This window comes from Trachinotus anak, unplaced genomic scaffold (genome assembly GCF_046630095.1).
Source record: "Trachinotus anak isolate AG129_WGS33_773 ecotype Australia unplaced genomic scaffold, CSIRO_AGI_Tana_v1 ptg000013l, whole genome shotgun sequence".
Taxonomy (NCBI): domain Eukaryota; kingdom Metazoa; phylum Chordata; class Actinopteri; order Carangiformes; family Carangidae; genus Trachinotus; species Trachinotus anak.
In genome coordinates, this window is record NW_027273864.1 from 20,687,130 (window position 1) to 20,710,229 (window position 23,100).

At 41.8% G+C, this 23,100-nt stretch overlaps 1 protein-coding gene across 1 annotated transcript in view; it reads right to left on the reverse strand.

Annotated features, from left to right (window-relative positions):
• Positions 1–4,775: 4,775 nt before the first annotated feature.
• The window catches only part of gli1 (GLI family zinc finger 1), a 49,278-nt gene continuing 30,953 nt past the window's right edge, over positions 4,776–23,100 (reverse strand). The window contains exons 2-13 of the mRNA XM_071494650.1: positions 16,275–16,384; positions 13,837–14,069; positions 13,116–13,217; positions 12,796–12,994; positions 12,472–12,640; positions 12,149–12,256; positions 11,828–11,968; positions 11,471–11,620; positions 10,849–11,013; positions 10,230–10,472; positions 9,804–10,113; positions 4,776–9,554 (exon numbers count right to left, since the gene is read on the reverse strand). Of these exons, the coding sequence (XP_071350751.1) occupies positions 6,997–9,554; positions 9,804–10,113; positions 10,230–10,472; positions 10,849–11,013; positions 11,471–11,620; positions 11,828–11,968; positions 12,149–12,256; positions 12,472–12,640; positions 12,796–12,994; positions 13,116–13,217; positions 13,837–14,069; positions 16,275–16,345 (4,449 nt within the window). The 5' untranslated portion in view covers positions 16,346–16,384 and the 3' untranslated portion in view covers positions 4,776–6,996. The remainder of the gene's footprint in view (positions 9,555–9,803; positions 10,114–10,229; positions 10,473–10,848; positions 11,014–11,470; positions 11,621–11,827; positions 11,969–12,148; positions 12,257–12,471; positions 12,641–12,795; positions 12,995–13,115; positions 13,218–13,836; positions 14,070–16,274; positions 16,385–23,100) is intronic.

Sequence of the window (23,100 nt, forward strand, 5' to 3'; positions counted from 1 at the left end):
TATGCACGTCGCACCTGCGCTGAAGTACCCTGGAGTGGACCCCGTCCTGCGCCCCATTCACCGCTGGATGGCTGTAGGAAGTGGTGCATTGACGGTCCTTTGTGTTGCAACCTGGACCTTAATCTGTTTTGCAACTGAAAAAAACATCCGAAATAAAACTCTAACGCAGCGTTCAGGACCCCCACCTTGGCTTTCTAGTGCCCCCCCCCCCCCCCCCCCCCCCCCACCTCCATCACTTCTTAGTAGCTCTGTGAGATAATAAAAGCGAGCGGGGTAGCTTTTCACGGCGCATAATGTGTCCTGCCAAAGAGCGGAGTAAACAAACTGGCACAGTGAGGGAGATTAGAGAAATAAAACAAGTAGGATAAATTCCAATAACCATGCAGCATTATCACATGTATAGGCCTATTACAACACTGCCATATGAGATTTATATATTTTTTTAAAAACCACTACAGATCCATTCCATAGTCCCTGTAATATAATGAAATAAGAGGAGTCACCACAAACATACCACAGACATAAGACTTGACATAATCATTATTGAAATGTATATTTAATGATAAGCCATTTTGGGAGATATCTTCTTAGTCATACTTTATTATAAACCTATGACTCTTTCTATGTTGCTAACAATGATTGAAACTCCAACCACTTCCACCTTATTACTCTTTCAACCCTGCATGAGCTCAAGGTCACATTTTACATAAGACCCTTTTCCCTACATTATCAGCTCACGGTGAAAAATAGAAATACATCCCCCTTCATTCCTTCACCCAACATGACTGCTGGGGGTTTGTCTCTTAATGGATTCTGGAAGAGAAAGCATCCTGAAGGTGGGGAGGGAGCAGAGGGCCAAAGAAAGAGAGGGACAGAAGGGTCATCACAGCCCTTTGTGGCGGGATGGATGGAAGAGAGGGAGGAGAAAAAGAGGGAGGAGAGGAGGGGGCAATAAACTTAGCTACAGATGAGGGTCAGAGGTGCTTCAGAGGTCCTGGGAGCTGTTTTTTTAAGTTATGTTCACATGAATTTCAGATAAAGTGGATATGTTTTTTATGTTTTTTTCATATCAACATTTGATTTCAATCATATTGTACATTTCTGACAGAGGCCTGATTTGTTTACATGTACTGATGGACAAACTGTAGCTTGTTACATGGTACCTGAAGCTGTAGGTTTTTGGTTTATTTAACTTTCATAAAAAAGTGCCAAACTGCATTTTCTTTGATGGCTTTATCCAGTGGGAGATACAATAAATCAACCATTCAAAGCACAGCCGTCTTAATTTATTAAAATATGAACCTTCTGCACTTCTTTCAAATGCACGCAAAGAATTGTGTGCTGGGTTTATTCATGTGATTACTGATGGACTAAGATTGGAGTATTAAATGTTTGTGCACGTCCTTGTTTTGGCTCAATAGTTGCAGCGCATTGTACCAAGCACAGCAATGCTTTAGTGGTATAGTTTGAGTTTTCTATTGTCTTGTTGAAACAACTGCTTGCTCTCTCTCTCTCTCTCTCTATCATCCACACACACACACACACACACACAAACGGAGGAGCATGGAGGAAGCAGTCCCACTGGGGTTTTGTCCCTGTCTGTGCTCTATGGGTTCAAAGCGTCTTGCATGGGGAGGAGAGCCCTTAAACAGCATATTAAGCAGGAGTTAATTATATGCCAACCTAAGTGACAAAGGAAAAGAAAAGCCTCCCCCTGAATGGCAAGACAAGAAAAGAGAAAAGTCATTATGCTGCCCACTTCTTTGCATTTGAAAAACTCAGTTCTTATTTTGGCACTTCCATTTGTAACTCTACAGAAGAGTGGAGATTACGTTGTGGAAAGTCGACAACACTATCATTGCATCAGTGCTTTTTTTTTTTTTTAATTTTAGAGTCTAACACAAACCTGCTCAAGAATATAATTTAGAAATACATGTGCATGCACACATACACTCACTCTCTAATTTGAAACTATGGTTGTTTTGTATTACAATCAATTTGGCCTGAGGCAGGAGACAAGACAAAGTTTCCAAAAGGTCCAAAGTGTTTAAGGAAAAGAATCAATGAAGGTCACTGTGTCTGTAGCTCTGAGATTTATATCGGCGTGTCAAATATGAAGTTAAGCGAGACTCTAAACATTAAACAAATACAGCAAGCCTAATCAATATATTCAACAAGAATTTCTTCTACAAAACATATCACTGATTTCTTTTAGGACAATCCACCAGGCACAGACGCAAATCTCATCCAGCAGAGCAATCATTATACCCATGTAGAGGGAAACTTGTTTAATGGGTCTTTGATTCCTTGTCCTAAAATCACAATCACAACACGAGCTTAAAACAAACCTCCTGAGTAGTGCTTTTTCAGCAACACACACACAAGAAAAAGTTTGACAAACATGCCGCTTCCATCCCGAACTGAACATGTTTATTCATAAACTGTCTCAGAGGGGATCTATGAACTGCTCTTCGTGCAAAAAACCTATTTGATCCTGTTGTGTGGAGATTCAGCTATTGTTTCAGATCAGAAATCATGGACATGCCAGATTACAAATCAGTAGTCCGTCAGGAGAACTTCCCCTCGCCTTGGAGCAAATGAGTCAACATTAACATCTCTGCCAGGCTGTAGTGGCTGCCGTGAGTCTGCTGTGCCATGCCACAACACCACAATGCCAATATCGTCTAAGCACACTGGGGCCCCTGAGGCAAAATGAGCCGACACTCTAAAAAGTAATGGTATTGGTGCCATTTTAAAAGGTTACTGTAAATCAGCTTTCACTAAACACAGCAGATTAAATGACAGCGATGAAACATGACAAGATGTTTTACAAAACTGCAAAAAATAAAACATAAACAGACCAGGCTGAGGTCTGTTATTTTTAATATCAGAATATTTGGATGTGGGTAGTGTAATATTTGAGTGTGTAGCCACTTACCATGGGTGTGGATTAGGGTTCAAATCCTCATGAAGGTTAAAAAGTTTGCTTGAAGACAGTTTAACCTATACTCAGTCTGTTGAAATCAGCTACCTGGTAATGCTGCAAGTGGCAGTCGCACTGTAGGTACAGTTGCTGTGGTTACTGACAATTATGGGTCTGGTCTTATTTTAAACATCAGGAGCACATATGAACACTGCAAAACAATTTTGTTTGATTAAATCATTCCTCTGGTCATACTGATCCCTTCTTAATGCACTTTCAATCTAAGTAATGGGCAAAGTTTATTTGACGTTACCGTGAGGCTTCAGCAGCCTATAAGCAGTGTTAATAAAATCGAGTGGGGATCTACCAAAGTATAAATTCCCTCTGTGTTGTAAAAAATAAAAAGAAGGAAATTTATACTTAAAAGACTGTAACATTGGAAGATCCCCACTTGATTTGTTTAACTTGAATGGTGGAAGTTTTCAATACATTTTTGCATGGTAGAAGGGATGGAAGGTTTTGTTCCCCATAATTTTGACCAGTATTGGAGAAAAAAATTGCAGCAAGAAAAAGCGGTTTTAACAATTATATGGGCACCTGCATATTTTTCTGAGACAGACTTGAACAGTTATGAAACTATAATGTCAGTATTTCCAGTAGTCATGGTCTAATTACTCATTGTTGATTATAATTATTTCTATCACTTTTACTTTGTAGCTGTGCAGTTTAAGTAAACTGCAGTTGTTCTCAACCTGGCAGGGGGATACTTAATGTATGCCAAGATAAATCTGAGGGGTGTTTAAAGGGATGAGAAGGGAAAAAATACCCGTTAAACAAAATTATGTTTATTTCTTTTCTCTAATTTTGCTTGAATCTGCGGGTAAATCACTCTCTGGTTGCACAGCTCATAATTCACTTCCACACCGCCATATCCTGTGATGTGGGGTCACAAATAGACATTACTTCATTTTAAGGAGTCACAAGCCCAAAAGATTGGGAACCACTGGTGTACAGTGTCATATGACATAGTATCATGGGTATGAACTTTTTAATTCCCACTTCTTCTTTTCCCACTGGCCTCTTATATGATGTCCTTTAGAGAGTATATGTGATGTTGATAATATTTTACAAGCAGTAGTTTTTCTCTCTAAGAGCATTCAGCAGCCCACACTGCCAGTGCCCATTGACCACAGGGAGTCAGTCCAGGCACTGATGTCATCAACATCAGCCATTTTTAACACTCGTCCACTTCTTTATTGTACCAGCCTAATAGATCACTGTGGCGCATAAAAGGCTGCCATGACAGGCAAGTCTAAATCATATTCATAACAAGGGGTTTTCCAATCAGCCTGTGGGAAAATGAGCAATTATGTCAGATTAATATCCTCTGTTTGGCCAGTTGGTTAGACTTTTAGAAATTCTGGGGTGGATTGTACTGGATCACAACTAAGCATAACACTTGGTACAGGTGGTAGGCTATGTAGGAAGTTCTGCATCCAAGTTATGCTGTGGGCCTTCACTGGAAGTGAATGAAATACTGTATGCTCTCTGTGCTTGTTCCCAGGCAGTACTGCCCTCTATTGGAGGAAAGGAGTCACTGCATTAATCCATCAGGCACAGAAGCAAATGTCATCCAGCAGAGCGAGCATTACAGGCTACCCATGTCTTTAGAGGGACACTTGTTTTATGGATCTTTGACTCCTCACCCTAAAATTACAATCATAACACATGAGCCTAAAACAAACCTCTTAAAAAATTCAAATATGACTCCTTCCAAAAATCTGAGTAGTGCTGTAATAAAACACAAAGCCACATTGCTTTGCAAGGACGAAAAAAAAAAGTTTGACAAACATTCTGCATCCATCCCAAACTGAACATGTTTATTCATAAACTGGTAAAATATAGCACATTTGTATAAAAATGTAGAAAATTGTACACAAAATATAACACTTGGCTTTTGTCTATTATAGTTAATGCTACTATTATAGCTTTCTGTTGCTAAAGTTGATATTCTTTTGCCAGCAAAAAAGTCAGAATGAAGGATGACAGTTATAAAAAAAAACAACACACAGACACACATAGAAGGCAACATCCATAAAGTTCATTAATATAAAAAGATAATTTTATACAAAACATTTCATACATTCTAAAGAACAGCACTATCAGTCAATGATGCTTATTGCTAGTGTTAGTGTTGTGTTAAAATATACTATTTGTGCATCTTTTTCTCAGTCGTTTTAAGGTGTCTTTGGTACGTCGTACACTATTTCCAAAATGAATAGAATGTTCATTCCTGCTAATGCTTAGTAACACTTTCAAGTGACGCTACTATTAAATTCTGAAAAGTCACATAAAATGCTTCAGCAATACTTTCATGTGGCCTTATTGAGTCTAGTTGTGCTCTGATGTGTTCTTCAATGACTATTTAAAAATACTGTGACAATTCTGTATTCCTATCAAAATGAGGTTCATGTGAATAGGCTTAAGAGACAGAGACCTTTCCACACAGTGCTGTAGTCAGTGCAAAGCCACAGTGTAAAATTAGTTCTCTTGCCAAGAGCTGCAGCCTTCTTTCATATGATACAGCTCAACAGTCGCACAAAAAGTACCTCAGTGTACCTATACAATATGTATTTTACTACAGTGGTAGCAAGTGATAAAATTCCTGCTTCTCGATCCCCTATCCTGAATTAGTAATGCAGATTTTTCCAAATAACTCCTCTTTGGGATTAGAGCCAAAGTGCAGCAGCACTGTACTATGAATGTACCTCAGTTTCTCAAATATAGACAACTATTACTGATGTGCTAACAAATACAAACCAGCTGATTCAGGTTTAATTAAAGTAGCCGTCATCCTCAGCTGAGTTAAGTACGAGTCGTAGGGTCTGGTTAATGTTGGGTGAAGGCAGTATGTATGAATATATCAGACATATTGTAATGTGGAGGGGATTGTTGCACATATTATATTTTAGTTTTAATTGTTATGTACGTACCTAAGAAAGAGTAAGGCATTTTCTGTTTTGGAGTTATAAACACCAATGAAAAATGTACACGGCTGCTTTAGGAACACTAACAGTAAACATGTGGAGTGCAAACTCTCTGTCTGGAAAGGCAATTGCAACATAATTTGAACATCAAAGATTCAAAATTCAAAGTCCTGAGTGTCTGTGTGTAGGCTATGTGTGCGTCTGTGTCTGCATTTGTGCATATGTGGGAATACTATGTGTGTGTCCGTGTCTGCATTTGTGGGAATACTGATATGCCACTGGTACAGAGTGTGATGTTCATGACAAGGAAGAAATCCCTAGCAATACAGATTAATATTTAGTAGCACCAAGAAATTATTTCTCAATCACTAAAAGCATATATTTCTCATCCTTTCACACAACCATCTTACTAACTCCCAACTGAACACTGGCCTTCAGGATCCAAGCAGTCGATCATAAGACAGGAGATGTCTCATTGTCATATACACAACATATATAAATGTATATAAAACTTATTTACATGTAGGCCTATCCTTCTCTGCTCTACTGTTGCCACAGCCCTGTGACTGGAATGCCTGTTTGGAAAAAGTTCAGTATCAGTTTCATATCAGGCATTTAACACTGTGTCCAGGGCACAGAAAACTACCAAGTACCAAGGCAGTGAAGGACGAATACAGCAAGGGAGATCGATCAGGCACCTTTGGTTTTAAGGTTAAGGTGAGGATTCTTAAAATTTTGAAACCTGTGATAGGACCACACCAGTAGCTTCGTCTCAACTTGCAACCAGGACGGATTACAACATATCATTTTTCTTGTTACATGCATATCCAGTAGCAACAGACCCCTTGCCAGTTCAGTATCCTGGTTCGAACATGGAATAATGTGTCAGGTTTATGAATGATCCATGACATTAAATGTTCCATTCAAAAGTTTGTCTGACTGACCTTGCTTGCAATGCACAAGAGAATCACTATAAGCAACAGGAGTTAAGTGTTTTAAACCCCAGGCTGGTTAGATAAAGACCTTGCCAGGGGCTCTAATTGATTGATAGTCTGAATATATGCTGAGTTGCCAAAAAGTTGTCTTCTAGGACAATGTGTTCAGGTATTTATTCTCCCCAGCCAGTGAGGTAAGCATGGATGTCATGTCCCCAACAGCCATGTTGGACAGGCCAGAGCCTGCAGCCAGGCTGACAGAAGTCTGAGGAGTGGTGAGGCGGGATGAGGCCTGGGAGGAAGATCCCGGCTGACCCTGGAGGGGATTGTTGACCGGGCTGAATGAGGAGGACTCAGCATCATCAATGATGGAGGTGAAGTCTATGCGAGCATTGTCCAGGTCCAGGTTTTCTAATGCATTGGAGATGGGGCCGGACTCAGGATAGGGAGCCATGGGGGCAGACTTAGTGCCAACTGTTGGATCCAGGTTGGAAGTCATACTATGTTGCTGATTGATACAAGGCCCATTCTGGGGGTCCATGTGTTTCTCCATATCCATGTTGATCTGACCCGAGTAGTAGATGTTGTTGTTATTGGAAGGAGAGTACATTTCATTTTGTGGGTGCGGTGGATGCTGGACTGGAGGCAGTCTGACCCCTCTTCTGGGGCTGGAAGAAGAGTGGACAGGGCTGAGGTGGGGTGGGCTGCCCAAATAGCCTCCTCCTACCTGTGACAGGCTGTTTTGACGGCTGAGAGGTTTCCGTCCCTGAGGAGGCCTGGGCACCACCATCTCCTGGCCATAGCATGAGCCTGGGAGACCTGTCAGCTGCTGGTCTTTAGGTGTCACGGAGCCAGGTACTCGGCTGTGGTCTGGAGGGCTCATGACCAGGTTTTGGTTAGGGTAGGAAGGATAGGGTTGGTTGGGATAAAGATTCTGGTTTTGGTGCTGTGGACTGTGCTGCATTATTGCTGTCTGGCCACTCATATCCATGTTATCAGAAAGAGAAGTAGGTTTTATCCCACTCTGCTGTTCTTGTTGCTGCTCCCACATGAGTGCTTGCTGGGACTGTACATAGTTCCTGACCATCATTTCCTTCACTTGCATCATGGGGGTTTCTGACCTCTGCCCATCTGAAAGAGCAGATCCAGCACAACCTAAACTCAAGCCCCCTCCGCTAGGGTAAGACTTTTGGTTCTGTCCTTGAAAGTCACAACTTGGATTGTTAGAGTTCCTCATCATAACTTGGCCTGTCTGTTGTGGGTAACCCTGAGTCTGCTGGAGAAGCATCCGCTGATGTTGGAGCTTAGCACTTTGACAGGCATCTCTGCCTCCCATACCAGGGTGGAATTGGTGCTCAGGCTTGATGGTGAGTTTGTGGGTTCCATCAGGACTGTTATAGAGGCCATTGTTGAAGTGGGCCTGTGACTGTTGAGGCTGCAGGGTGGGATCTGAATACTGAATTCCTCGCTGGTTCTGAAGAGCATGGCTGGGAGTTTGGACTTGGCTGTGGGCGTCACTCCAAGGGCCTACAGTGTCACCACCCTGGCTTATGCTGGGATAATGGGGACCCGAGGGACTGAGCTGGCAGGTGCTCATACTGTACTCAGCCTGCTGGAGAAGTGTATTGGACATGCCCTCTGAGTGAATAGGCCTTGCTTGGCTCATTGGATTTCCACTGGCTCTGGAAGTGACTTCCCCTCCCTGGTTCTGATAGGGCCCCTGCAAGTAACCCTGGTCTGGACAGCCCATAGAGTCATGGCTCGGTGACAGCTGGTTGGAAAGAGGACCTCCGCCTCCAACTCCTCCAGTTTGATGCTGTTGCTGATATCCCATAAAGCTTCTTTCTCCAGGGGTCATCATCATGGAACGATCCCTGGCATCAATAGGGGCAAGATGGGGCTCCATACCCATAGCCTCCAACATTACATTCTCTGTGATGCTGGGCGGGCGAGGGGAGTACAGGTGGCGGGCAAGACTGGTGTCAGATCCACGGTGTTGGAGTGCATTCCTTCGGCTCATCATGGCTACATTATTAAGGCTATTGTAGCGTTTCGGGAGAGCTTGTGTATCTGCTACTGACCGAACTGGGTCACTGGCTCGCCTGATGTTGTTGCCTGGAGCCTGGTGGGGGTAGATAACACCAGTGCCATACTCTGTGTTGGCACTGTGCCTACGTGGGCCACCTTGTTGAAGGAAAGGAGGCAGAGGCTGCCCTTGGTACTCACTCAAAACACCTCCTCTTCTGCCTGGAGTTCCTGGCTGGTCCATATTGGGTAAAGGGGTAGGTGGTGGTCCACCAGTTGCTGCAGCATATTTGGCCTTAAGGCTGTATTGCTGGGCGGGTGTTAAATTAGGAAGACCTGGCAATCCTCCTCCTCCAGAACATGGAGCTCCTCTGCGATTGGTCTCAGGAGACAGAGGGTCTCCTCCACCCTGCTCTGAGCCAAGGACGTGGCATCCTCCCCCACCTGTTCCTCCCATTTGTGAGACCTCACTAGAGCGGCGACTGGACAGGTAAGGAGACACCATGGAGGAGCGACGGCTGACTGTATATGCCGAGCTTAGGCTGCTGGTACCGCTTCCTCTCCTGTCATTAGTAGAGCACCCAATTGAAGTTCCACCTCCTAACTCATGGTTAGACAGCTCCATAACACGTCGATTTGAGAGAAGTGGAGAGGGTACACACATTCCCATATTTTCCCCAGTACCTGAAAATGTACATCCAACAGGAAAGAGCTTAGAGATAGTTCATCAGTACAAACCAAGAATGTTTATTTTCAATTAAAAGAATTAAAATGTCCCATTGAAACAATCCCTTCAACAGGTCTGCTATGTTGTATCCCTCAGCTCAGTAGAAAAATTCTATTTTGTACAGTTTGCAATTCAACATAAATAAAGATTTTGCACATAACTACAATATTCTGATTATTCATGAATAACTTTGTCATAAAACTTACCCGGGAGTGTTGGTAACTTGTTGCTGGCACAGCGGCCAGGAGGGGTAGGCCTGCGGATTTGCTTCAGCTTGTCAATCTTTAAGTTCTCCAACCTCTTCAACGCCTGTGCTGACATTCCCATTGCTCCTCCAACAGTTCCTGGCTCCCCCCCTCCTCCACCTGCTACTCCATCCTCCAGTGCTGTGAGATCCTCCAAGCTGCCTGCTGCATTTAGGTTCATCTCCACCCCACTGTCATTGTTGTTGGCACTCCCCAGTGGAGAACGTTCACTACTGCAGGATGACTGACCACCAGGACTTGGCTGGGATTTCTGAAAGAGGCAATGTATTGTCACACATACTTTAAATTAATGACAGTCCTTTTTAACATTGAAATGTTCTTATATTGAAAGAACCTTGCAGGTTGTAAATAAAATTTAGCACTCACCAGAGCAGTCTCAGGAGCCAGCAGTTTGCAGTCCTCCCGGCGTGTCTCCTCTTTCTCCAGCAGCAGTTCAGAGTTCTGGCCTCCAGGGGTCATTGCTGAGCCAGGGGGTCGAGGGCCTGTGTCCCCTCGATGCTTCTTGGTGATGTGGGCCTCAGGGCCGTGCACCGTCTTCACGTGTTTGCGCAGAGAGCTCGGATCTGTGTACCGCTTAGTGCAGCCAGGGATCTTACATACATAAGGTTTCTGCAAAAGAACAAGGCGTCAGTCTATACACAAAATGTCGTTAATGTGGAGACAGTCTGGCATAGCATGATTTGCATAACTGCATCTGAGAGTGTCTCAAATGTTGTGCTTTGTCATTCTTGGTCAACACAAACTACTGAAAATAGTTTGCATAAAAGTTTCTTTTTCCTTCCTTTTTTGAATTTGACATTGTGAAGTATGAGTCTCCACCACACTCCTTTGAGTAAAAAACATTTACCAAACATTTACCACTTAACTGTGTTTTTTATAGTATTACTGTTGCTAAAACACATAGCCAAGACAAATGCTGATATTAGTTTTCAAGCTATGCACATAAAATTACTTAATTATTGTTCAGTGGTGTACACTACAGTACCTCATTGGAGTGAGTTCGGTTCTGGTGCTTGGCGCGGTCAGATGCATTGGAGAAGGCCTTGTTGCAACCTTCATGTTCACACACATATGGCTTCTCCCCAGTGTGAGAGCGCAGGTGGGTCTTCAAATTTTCCAGGCGAGAGTAGGCCTTGTTACAGCCTTCAAACTAAATCAGAAATATAAACAGTTGTTTTGTAAGTGAATATGCAATCAAGAAAAAAACCTTCAAATCGTCAAAACTAATAAAAGCAAAAACAGATATAGCCAGTTGAAAGTTTTAGAATCCTACAGCCATACTGTATTTGAGCTACAGTGTATTCAGTGTAGTTGCAAGAGCTTTATAAAGGATTATTATTCCGTTCCCACCCTGCATTAATGATTTCAACAAGGCCTGTGACCCCTGAAAACCTGTTCTTAATGAGTTTCATATTGAAATTAAAAAAGAGGCATTATTGTGTTCAAGGGGGAGAAAAGAAAAAAAAGGTTCTACAGTGCAGTGTACATTAGCAAAGTATGATAGGATCAGGACAGCAGACAGACACACTCACCGAGGTCACCCTGAACTGCCACCTGGTAGTGAAGCTATTGGGGGGGGGGGGGGGGGAGACTTAAGACTGACTCACAGTGCACTTGTGTGGCTTCTCTCCTGTGTGTCTGCGCATATGAACCACCAGCATGTACTGGGCTTTGAAAGGCCTCTGTTCTCGAGAGCACTCCTGCCAGTGGCACACAAACTCCTTCTTCTCTCCATGGATGTGCTCATTGTTGATGTGCTGCAGGGAAAACAGATAAACAGGAAGAGACATTAATAATCACAGTAATACACTGTAGATAGATATCTTTACTAAAATGCTTCAATGAAGGGATATTCAGTGGAATATAAAAATGTAACCTTGGATTTGCTCAAGACCACTCTATTTTTCTATTTTTTGCTTTGTTGTTTGGCCAGCCTAGAGTGTCTATAGATCAGTATTTCTTACATGAACTAGCTGGTCTTGTGTGTCAAATTCCTTGTTGCAGCTTTCCCAGTGACAGTTAGTTTCGTAGACGGCCTCTGGCTCAGGTTTCCCATCCTCTTTGTCCAGGTCATCTCTGCCATCCAATAGACCCAGGAGAGGGTCCTGATGTCCACAAACAAAAATATAATACATAGTTTAAAAAAAAACCTGTACAAACAAATTTTAAGTTTTGCACTTATCTTAAAGCCATGTATAGGTATAGAGCTGAATTCACTTAATCAAATACAGCCAGTAAAAGATGCAAAAATGTATAACATTATGAGAATAAAAGTGATACTGTACCTGAGTGCCAGTGGAAGAAGGACTAGCCACATCTCCCTCCGACCGCTCCTCAAGGCTCTTCACGTTCATGCCATCCATCACACCTCCAAGCCCTGGCTCCGTTTTCAGCTACAAAACAATACACACATCTTACTGTGTTGCATCTGGCACAATCTGTTCACATCCACGCAGTTAACACAGATTTAAATTCCCCTCATCATAGACCTGTCTCAGCTTCCTATTACCACCTCCCATCCCTTCTCTCCCGGCTGTCAGTAACAGAATGCGCCCCGATACTGAACTGCTCTGACCACTTTGTAAAGTCAATGAGAGAGCTGTCTTACATGTCCATGCTTGGGTGGAGCATGGAGCCGAGGATTATGTGGAGGTAAGCGGGAAGCTTGGCAGGGACCTGGTGTGTGTCCACCTAGAGGAGTCCCCCCGCCTCCACCATACATGGAACCTTGTTGCCTGGACTGGCAGTTTATATTGCTGGAATAACCCAGGGATGGACTGCAGGGTAACAGAAAAGACAATACAACAACTTCATGAGAACAAAAGCTGATGGAACCATTGAAGTATTTTAATTAATCAAATAAATACATACATATCAATAAAATAAATGTAAAAATATATAGGCGAAAATGGAGATTTGTGAAATATCTGACCTCATGGCGCTCACAGACAGATGGCCATAGGAGCTGGCTCCATTGGGGTTGCACCGAGAGTTGACAAAGGCCACTAAAGAGTTGGGAGATGTCCGGATTACTGTCTGCAGGTCCACACTGGCATCAGACAGAGGAGAGATGGACAGAGCTCTCTTTTTACTCAGCTTCAGCATGGAACGAGGTGTGGAGAACCTTGAGCCTACAGGTGGCAGAGGATGAAAAGAGCAGGATGGTTAGCTTTAAACACAGAAAATATTTATTTAAAATTAAATTCAAACAGTGTACACCACTTCCCCATTAATATGTGAGTGATCCCTTACCATCACCAGACCCAATCTGGTCAGAGCCAGGCTGAACCTGGCAGAAGTTATGATGAGAGGACATCATGTTGTTCTGGTTACAGTAGGGGGTGCTATTGCCACCTGCATGGCAAGGACAGACAGATACAGACATCAGCATTACCATCACTCAGGGTGTGAATCCGACAGATGTTTGCTTGACTACTGGGCAAATGTTCACGTCTCCAAAATCCCAACACATGTTGAAAATGCAGTCAAATAGTTTTGTTGTGTTTTTTTTTTTCTTTTTTTCTTTTTAGAAATAGATAAAATATTGGCTGGCAGGGTCAGTGATGTGGTAGAAATGACATTGGAACAGCAGGTATGAGCATCAACATTTGTAACTCATTTTACGACTGCTGAGCTCACCTCAAAATTACATTTGTCAAAGAAGAGACACCTGGAATATCTAGCTATATATTATATGTCATTATGTAAAAGCCAAACCCAGCAGTCAGCAGATGGCATCTTTACATTAAATCTACTAATCACTATTTACATTTACTATTTACTATTTAATGTTTACAGGGTTTATTCTTTCCTCTAGCTCATGGTAGGTTTAATGCTTTTTTTCTGCAATTCTACAACTTCTGCAAGCTTCCCTATTGTAGTTTCTGTTTCTTACTCAGTCTCTCAGGTATCTTTAAGTCCAAATCAGTAGCAGCTGTGAGATTCAGAAGGTGCAAGAGATACTCTGACTCACTCTCTGTAGGCGGCATGCCCCTGTGGCCCATCATACTGTGAGGCGGTGGGGCCTGAGGGGGCCTCATATATTGATCCATGCAGTGGCCGATCCCCTGTCCTGGCCCTGATCCATGAGTCATACTGGGAGTCATGGGATTATACATAGCTCGGCAGTCTTGGGGAGGGCCGTTGAGGAGTGGGGCATGCAGCGAAGACACATCACTGTAGGGAGGCTGGTCTGATGGGACTAGGCTGCAAATATCCAAGAAACACATTTGAAGAATGAAGTTAACTTAATTTGGAGAAATGGCTGCTGGTATCAGAGGAGGAATAAATGAACACATCACATGCAGCGCATCTTTCTTGTTCTGTAATTGCGACTTCTGACTCTCAAAGTTACACAACGATGTTCACTCTATTTAAAATTCCTATTCCTCTGTTCCTGAGGATGAGTTGTTCTAACGCAATAAAGTTTTAAAAGGGTCAGTCAACAGTGTTGTAAGTCACTGAGAGGCAGAAAACATCAGATAAGGACATATTCATTGGAGGCATAGGTAAATACCCAGCCCAAAAGTGACACAGGAAATAAAAAAGAGGATAAATGAGTGTGATAAACTAGAAATCATATTCATTTATTTATTCAAATGTAAAAAAGTATATAAATAAATAATTGAATGGGTAAAACAATTTGAAAGAATGTTTTGATGTTTCTGTTTCCTGTGTGTTCTTCATGTTCTTGTACGTGCTACATGTGTCACTTTTGAGCCCTCATATGAGATAAGATTATGCAAATTACCCAACTTCTATTAATACCTCTTCATAATGAAAGCATATATAAAAGCTGATACTGTTTTTTAGAAGCGACCAGCCTGGAGAAAAAAAAGCATGGCTTGAGGAGCTGAACTCGGGGAGAGAAAAAAAAAACTTCAGTCTAACTTTAGTCTAATCTTTTGTGATGTCTCCTTCCCACCAGTAGATGGCATATAACCCTTATCTTGGTCTACATTGTGGAAACTTACTCATCTGGGTTTTCCCCTTCCAAACTTGAAGCTTCATTGAAACTTTCCAGTTTTAGCATGAATTTCAATGTATTTTCTGACCTTTCCTCAGTCTCAGTGGTTCAAAATCAGTCTTTGCTATTCTTCTCCTCTTTCTCTCTGTCCCTCTTCTCCTCTTTCTCTCTGTCCCTCCTGCTCCTCTCCTAAAGGAGCAGACTTCATCCATCCACCTTCTCCTAAGACGTCCTTTCAGTTCTTTAATTCTTTCACCACAACGTGTATTCCACACAGGAGCTTAATCTGTCCTCTCTAATCCACTGTGCCGGTTCCCCCCGAATTTACCTCCCTCCTGTTCTCAGTCCTCTCTCCCTTTCTCTTCTCCCATTCATCCCTTCTGTTTTAGTTCTCTCTCTCTCTCTCTCTCTCTCTCTCTCTCTCTCTCTCTCTCTCTCTCTCTCTCTCTCTCTCTCTCTCTCTCTCTCTCTCTCTCTCTACCCCTCTGTCATTTCTGTCTCTTTCTATCTCCTCTTCCTTTCTCCCTCCTCTTCCTCCTCCTCCTCCTCCTCCTGCCCCTCTGTCTTTCTCTGTCCTGCACAGCCACCTTTCTCTCCAACTCTCTCCGTTTCTCCCTCACTCTGGGTAACCTGAGCGGGGCGCGAGGCAGTCATGCAGAGCGCAGCAGGGCCTGGTCAGCCTGTAATTAGCAGCTGTCAGAGAGAGGCCGAATCCACCCGCAACCTGGGTGGCATGAAGCAGGGAGGGAGGGGAGAGGAGGTGGGGGAGAGGGGGAGGAGTGAGGGGCTGAGCTAGTACTGTGTCCACAACAATTGCTTCTGTGCCTTCATAATATCGCTGTGTTAAAACAGGAACTGTTTCTCGTAATTCAAGATGAAATGTAATTTCTGATCTCTAGTGTCTGAAGAATGACATGGGCGAAAAAAAGAATGAGATTAGTTCTTGTAACAAGATCAGAGAGTTCAATGATTTGGAAAATATTTCAGAACATCAATATGAATCTCAGCATCAAGACCGGAAACAAGAACGAACAGCTTGTCTGACTTTGTCCAAAATACACCTAGAAAGATTAATATATTAATATATGGCTCAGTGTATGTTGGCAGGTTACCAAAGCCTTGTTGTCACTGTGAACTTGCCTGGTTTGGTACCTTCATGCTTGTGCACACATATTTTGGTCTCAATTCTTGGTCAAAAAGTTAAGGGATCCATATTCTCTCACTTTGGAGTGAGCTAAGCTATTTGTCTCCCACTGTTTCCAGTCTTTATGCTAAGCTAGGCTAACCATTTCCTGAGTGTAGCCTGTTACATAATACACAGACATCAGGGCAGTATTAACCTTCTCATCTTACTCAAATAGCATATTTCCCTAATATTGAACTATTCCTTTAAGTTTTGCAGAGTAGTGAGTGAGGACATAGCCTTAGACTAACTGCAGTCTTACCCTCTGGAGGGCTGGCTGGGTGAGGTCTCATAGTGATACAGCCCCTGGTGTGGCTGCATGTCCACTGGCATTGGAGCTCCGAGACCTACTGCTCCCCTTATACCCTGGACCTGACACACAGACAAGGACATGGTTAGAGAGAAGAGAGGAAATCCAAACAAACCCAGCCCAACCAAACTAAACTAAACTCTAGCAGAAAGAAAAGCCAAATAGACAAAAACAATTGTGGTCGGGGAAAAAAAGAAAATGTAGGATGTTAATAACATACCAAACCAAGCAAAACGGTTCAAGGGCAAAATAAGCTCTCTCTGAAAATCATGAGTCATACTTATTTTAAACAGATGGTATAAAGTACTAAATCCATTACATAAGTGAAGGTATATATATATATATATATATATATATATATATATATATATATATATATATATATATATATATATATATATATATATATATATTTATATTTTTTTTTTTTTTTTTTTTTTTTTTTTTTTCTACTACTACTATATTTTCTACTACTACTATGTATAACCTTGGACACAAACTGTGGGCTTGGCTTTAACCTCTCCTCTAAACAGAGTCTTGCACCTCAAACGCTGCTGAACTAAACAACTAAAAACCTGCCACACCTGCCCATCTGGAAAGTAGTGATCAACATGGAAAAGACATACTGAAGAAGAAAATCCGGGTTTTGCCTCATATCTTAAAAGATAAATAGTTATTGGAAGCTGGCACCGAAAACAGATTAAAATGAGACTAGAACAGAGCTACAGAAGCCTAATGCGTTGCCCTGGTTTTGGGAAGTAATCTCATTCATTCTGATTTAATTAATTCAGAAAAAGAAGAATAAAGGAATTGAATAGTAGATTTTTTTTCTTGTTCTTTTTAATTATTGAGATTATTATCTCAGAAGTTGTTTTTTTTTTCCATTAAATGTTTCTCAGAATTCTGAGATAAGTGAATGCACTACACTTCCGCACAGAGCAGCCTTTTGTATCAAACTCATATTGAGACAAGATATCTTTCAACAAGAGTGTATGTGTAAGGTAATTCTAGCTGAGTGATCTCAGGATCAAGCACCTGCTCATTACAGACATCCAACCACATCAGTGCAAGCACTAATAGTCAGAGGGTTCTTACAAGTTTACAGACGTAATTAAGGCCAAAAAAATTACTGCACACACACTGATGTCATGGCTACCACAGAAGGGGAGAGGCTATAGCTTTTTTCTTTCTTTGTGCGTGCTCTACAATTTTTATTCTAACAATGCAAACATAAACTGACTTTCTGATGCCACATTCTTTGGCTCTGCCCTTAAGTCCTTGTCATGCATGTGGAATTAAAAATATTACATTGCTGGTGTTCATGTGGCAAGTGTTGAAACCCAGTCTGGGAAAGCTGCTGTCCACTGCAGATGAAAGCTCTGTGGTTTGAGTGTAACAGGTTGCCAGGCCTGTTATGTAGTAGCACAAGTGTTAAAAGGGCAGTAGGGACCTATTTAAGCCCACAAGCCACCAGGGGGATTTGGTACGCAAAGTTAGCCAGTGGCTAAATGACGTGGGCGGTCCAGGCCTAATTGCACATATTCAGCACCAGCTTCGGATGTGGGTATGATAATTAGCCGGAAGTGCTAAATAGAGATCTCGCCGAGCACCTCAGCTGTCCAGAACTAATAAATACCAAGAAGGGGGTCCCCAGACAGCCTGACACACACATACACACTCTCACACACACACATACAGACACACCTGTCAGTCTCGCCAGGGGGTAGCATAATAATCCAGTGGCCACCAAGTCTACCGAGAATCTGTGTGTGTGTGTGTGTGTATGTGTGTGTGTGTGTTAAGAGTAAGTGTGACTGTGAATATACAGTTTGTGCTGTGTAAGCCCGGTGGCAGGTGTGTATGAGAAGAGAGTTTTGGAGACAAGTGTATTTGCAGCGTAGCATGTGTGTGTGTGTGTGTGCTGGAGAGAGTGGCGGCTCTCAGTAAGAGTGAATAATGTAGGAGACCACCTTAAGCAAGCTGGAAGCTTTAGAAAAATGTTTGTTTGTTTGTGTGTGTGTTTCTGCTGGGACACAGTTCACACTCCTATCAGGTGAATTACTGTAAACTAAGTGCAATTGCAGAGGAAGTCAACATCATAAATGTTTTTTAAGTCTGAGCAACCCTGCCTGCTAGAAATTACTACTAATTTGACAGAAATCCCACTTGCTGAGATGCAAAATAAATAAAACATTAAAGTTGAGTAAGGGGCTTTTACATTTAAAAAACATCTGTTACATTCATGACTTCACACAATGCTGATTAAGCCTATCAGAACTAAGTAAATCTCTCTGTATTTTGCAGTATACCAGAGTTTTAAATCTGCCCTCTGTGTCGACATTCCTGCTGGTGCTGACGCACTAGTAGTGGTGCGTTTTACGTCAACCAGCAATGAAAAAAATAATACCAAGAAGGGGGAAAATAAATAAAAATACATTTTTCACTGCATTTACTTATAGTTTTTCCAAACCTTAGCCTAAAAGCAACCGTTGCCCAAACAACCCACATGAGAGGGACTTAACCCAGCTAAGTGTAAAAGTCCGACACTTTGACTTCTGTTCTGTACAAAAGTGGAGCCCCTCTTAAAATGTTGTCAGTGGACATAGTCCATCATGCTTCTTATGAAACATACTTGACAAACTAGCATATCCACATACAATATGTTTATATGTAAAGTTTTTATTATATGTAATATATAAAAAATATTGTTTTGTTCACCAAAATATATGTGTGTAGTCCCTCACCAATTCTGATTCTTTCTGTGAAAATGAAACACTACTGAAGCAGGAAACATTTACATACAAACATGTATGTAACACATCATATATATTTTCATATATGTACTGATGACTTTCAGGTCAGGAAAAACTTTCAAAACCTTGTACCACTCAGCTTTATAGAATTAAAAAATGTATAAATGCACTTATAAGTGCATGTGTATAAATGCTTTCCATCTATTAAATGTCTACATGTCTGTATTGATATATGGATTTATGTTCTGTAATACCTATAATGTATGTACAGATGGATGATTTCATACAGGCACGGTGCTGACACAGGTGTTGTGCCATTGTGCTATTTTAGGTCAATATTTTGTGAGAAACTCTAAGGGAGTTTGCTCCCCGGTGTAATTTGTGGTGCTGGGTTTGAGAAGGACGGGGCAGCAGCATATTAAAAACCCCAAGGCCGTAAATCAAACGGCTAACTAAACAAGCCTGCTACACTGCGGCACCGTGAGCTGGGCTGGAACCAAGGAGCTGAGGATGAGGACAGGAAGTCCAGCCACTTTCTACACCCAAAACCTCCACATTCAAACACTCCAAGTTCACTAACCTGGCAACATCACCACCACCCCATACAAATAAGCCACACCTAACTGCCAGACATCTCTAATCTTGCACAGTTACTCTGGCCTAAACATCATCAACTATACACAGAACTATGATGAAACCGGTGTGAAAAAACCATGAATATAAAATGAATAGGCTCAACAGGATACACAGTTTGAAGAAAAGGTGTATGTTGTAAAGGTATCAGCTAATAAATAATTTCCAAAATTAATTTGTCTGTTAAGGCTTCTTTTACTCAATACACTATTTTTATTGTCTATGTAAAGTCAAAAAGTAACAATAAATGACAATAACAATAAGTTCTCACAGGCCAAAGTTATCTCTAACCTGCTGATTAACTAAAAAGATTAACATTTCTGCACTAGTGTATTGAAGATAATAGAGTACTTCAATAAAAAAGCTTGAAAGGAATCTTTAAAAAAGCATAAAAAAATCGAATTTGGTGCATGAAAATCCTAGTGTGACTTCATATTTTAGTATAGTTTAGAAGTATAGTTCTGCTTTGGGGCACTGCACTGTGTTTCCAGAGTGAGACAAACTCATGTAAGTCTATTTTATGTTCCTGGATTGTGATATTAGCTGAGCTTTCCTGTATTACCGAATAAAGAATAAAACAAGCCCAAGAAGTCCTGACTGTGGTTTATCGCAATAAATTTCCATTCCGGCTTACATACTTAGTCACCAAACCAGCACCACCAATAATGGACTATTACTCATTCACAGTCAGAAACCCAATCACTACACTGTAAAGGTCCGCCATTCAGCAAAAGCTAATGCTAAATACAAGAACAGATCTGGTCCTGGCTTTTCTGTGAAGGAAGTCAAACATTTACAGTTTGTGTAACCTCTGTAAGAAGAAAGACCACATGAAAATCTGAATCCATAAGCAATAAAATGTACCTCTACTTAGTCCAAAGCACTCAGGGGTTTTGCTGCTGCAGCCTTACTTAGTCTGGCATGACCAGTATCTTATAGAGGCTAATGTTAGCAAATTTTAGGTAGATAATGCTCTGCTCTGCAAGGTTTGCACTACATTTTAGCATTACCATTAAAATCTAGGTGATAATGTAAATACTAAAATGTGGTTTAACCATAGTGTTGAGTCATAAAGTCATAAAGTCAGTGAACCCTTTAATAAAGGTAAAAGATTAAGATAAAATATACTTAATTAATCTCTAGGGAAATTCAAAATCTAAATAATCTCCATTACACAGCAAAATCAATCAAAGTGTCTGACTCTAGCTAACATTAGCCACCATATTCTACTGGTCATACCAGACCAAGTATGGTTATAGCAACTAAACCCCTGAGTGTGTTGTATTGAGCAAGTCCCACATTACACAACAAATTCCACTTTATTATTAAACTGACAGGAACATGTCTCAATGAGTGTGCTCATTTTATTTTAGGGCTCTAAGTACTGCTCAGCAGACCAACACAATAAACTTGACAAGTGTTGTACTTGTTGCATCACTTTGACTAGACTGTATTAAGTGACTTTTTTCTAATGGCCTTTAATACGTATTTGTCCAATTAAATTCAGTTCCCAGGTGATAGTTTGAACTTGTGGTAAACAAAGAGAAACATTGTTTAGTCTTGCACAGTTTGGCCATTTGCGACATTCCCATAAAGCGTCGGTCCTCCTCCCTCTGAGGAGGTCTCTAGAGAGAACAGACATTTCCACAGGTCATTGGTTGTGTCAGACAAAAGGCCTGATCCGGCCCTGCTCCACTCTGCTTCTACACGGCTCTACTCTTGAGTGTAACATTAACCTGGGGCTCACACATGCCCCCCCGCCCCCCCAGCCAATGTAAAAAGCAGAATTTACTGACAGCCCCTCTCCTCTTAACCTCATTTTTCCTCTACTCTCAGATGGGAATGTATTGCATGTAATGAGTATACAGTATGTATGCTTGTGTGTGTTCTCATTTGCATGTTTGCAGAATATTCTACTGCTTAGACAGCATGTACACAACAGGCAAATATACAACACTCAACACACATCTTTGGAGTGTATTGTGTTGTGTAAACACCCATCTGAAAGTATTTTGTCTTTCACCCCCACCCTCTCCCTTGTTCCCTACTTTCATCTTCTCTTTGTCTTTTCCATGGCTCTGTATCACTATCTCTGGCTATCTCCTGCTCTCCCTTCTCCCCCGCTGCCTCCACCCTTCCCTCATTCCCTCTCTCCTTCTTGCTCTCTCTCTGCTCATTCCTGCTCTTGCGACCTCTCCCTCGCCCCTCCCCCTCCTGGCGGAGCTGCAGTCGAGGTGGGTGTTCTCTGGCTGTTATGACTTGAGAGACGATAATGGCAGCTATAATGTAGCCAGCCGTTCCTGATGTGGCTGGGCTTGTGGGAGATTCTGTTGTGTTAGGGCTGGAGACGGAGTGAAGGAGGGAGGGGGAACGGAGGCGGGGCTCAGGCCATCAGCCAACCACAGTCCAGAGTCTACCTCGTTTTCTTTTTCATTTTTTTCCCCCCTCTTCTGTCTTTCTCTCCTCGCCCACCGACTTCTTCTAGCCCAGTTGTTTTCCTTCGGTGGTAAACTTTGTTTTTAAATTCTGGCTTTGTTTTTCTAACCCCCCCCCACCCAGCACAGACTCTCCTCCGTCCCTGTATTTCTCCCCCAGCCACCCTCCCCTGTGTTTTTACCCCTTTTACCCAAACTCTGTGAATTCCTTACAGCTGCTGTAATGTGATGGGGGCCAATGGTGTGACCACTGAAAGGCCACAGGGCTGGAGACATCACTGTAATGTACAATAAGCCCTACTCACTGACCTGCTGCAGGGAAGATTAATGTCATATCTACTTATGAACAGCCAGTTTGAGTTTGATTAAAACAGCTTTCATCCTTGTTAAGCCTGAAACTGACATTTTCAAAAGATATTGAACAAAAATAAGCATTATTGTGACAAGGAACCCAGCGCAGAGAAGCAGCTGTTTACTACTGTTCAATTAACGCTGGGAAACAATTTGTTTAGTGATAGTTTCACTGATATTGTATTGAGATGATACAATCACACTATGAAACTGTTGTTTAAATTGATCATTGCAAGAAAATCCAGTATGTAGGAAACTGCAATCCTGCAAAAAAAAAAAAAAAACTCAATTCCTGCAAACTCTCAGCAATAAGTTTATTGAAAATGCATAGTTTCTATCATGAAGGTTTTAATGAAAAATGTAGCATTAAAAAAAAAAATGATGTAATTAGCCATTGAGGGATCTGATTTATACATTTGAAGAGCTATGTCTGATGTAAAGTGTATACTACTCCTGGTGTACATCACTAATAATCCTGGGTTCAAGAGTGTAAGACTACAAACTTGTAACTGAGTAGCCGTGTCGAGAAAGAAGAATCCCCGAAGCCCTAAACTAATGTTTACTACGCCAGCACTGTGGTTTGATATAGTCAGCACTGTAGCCCTG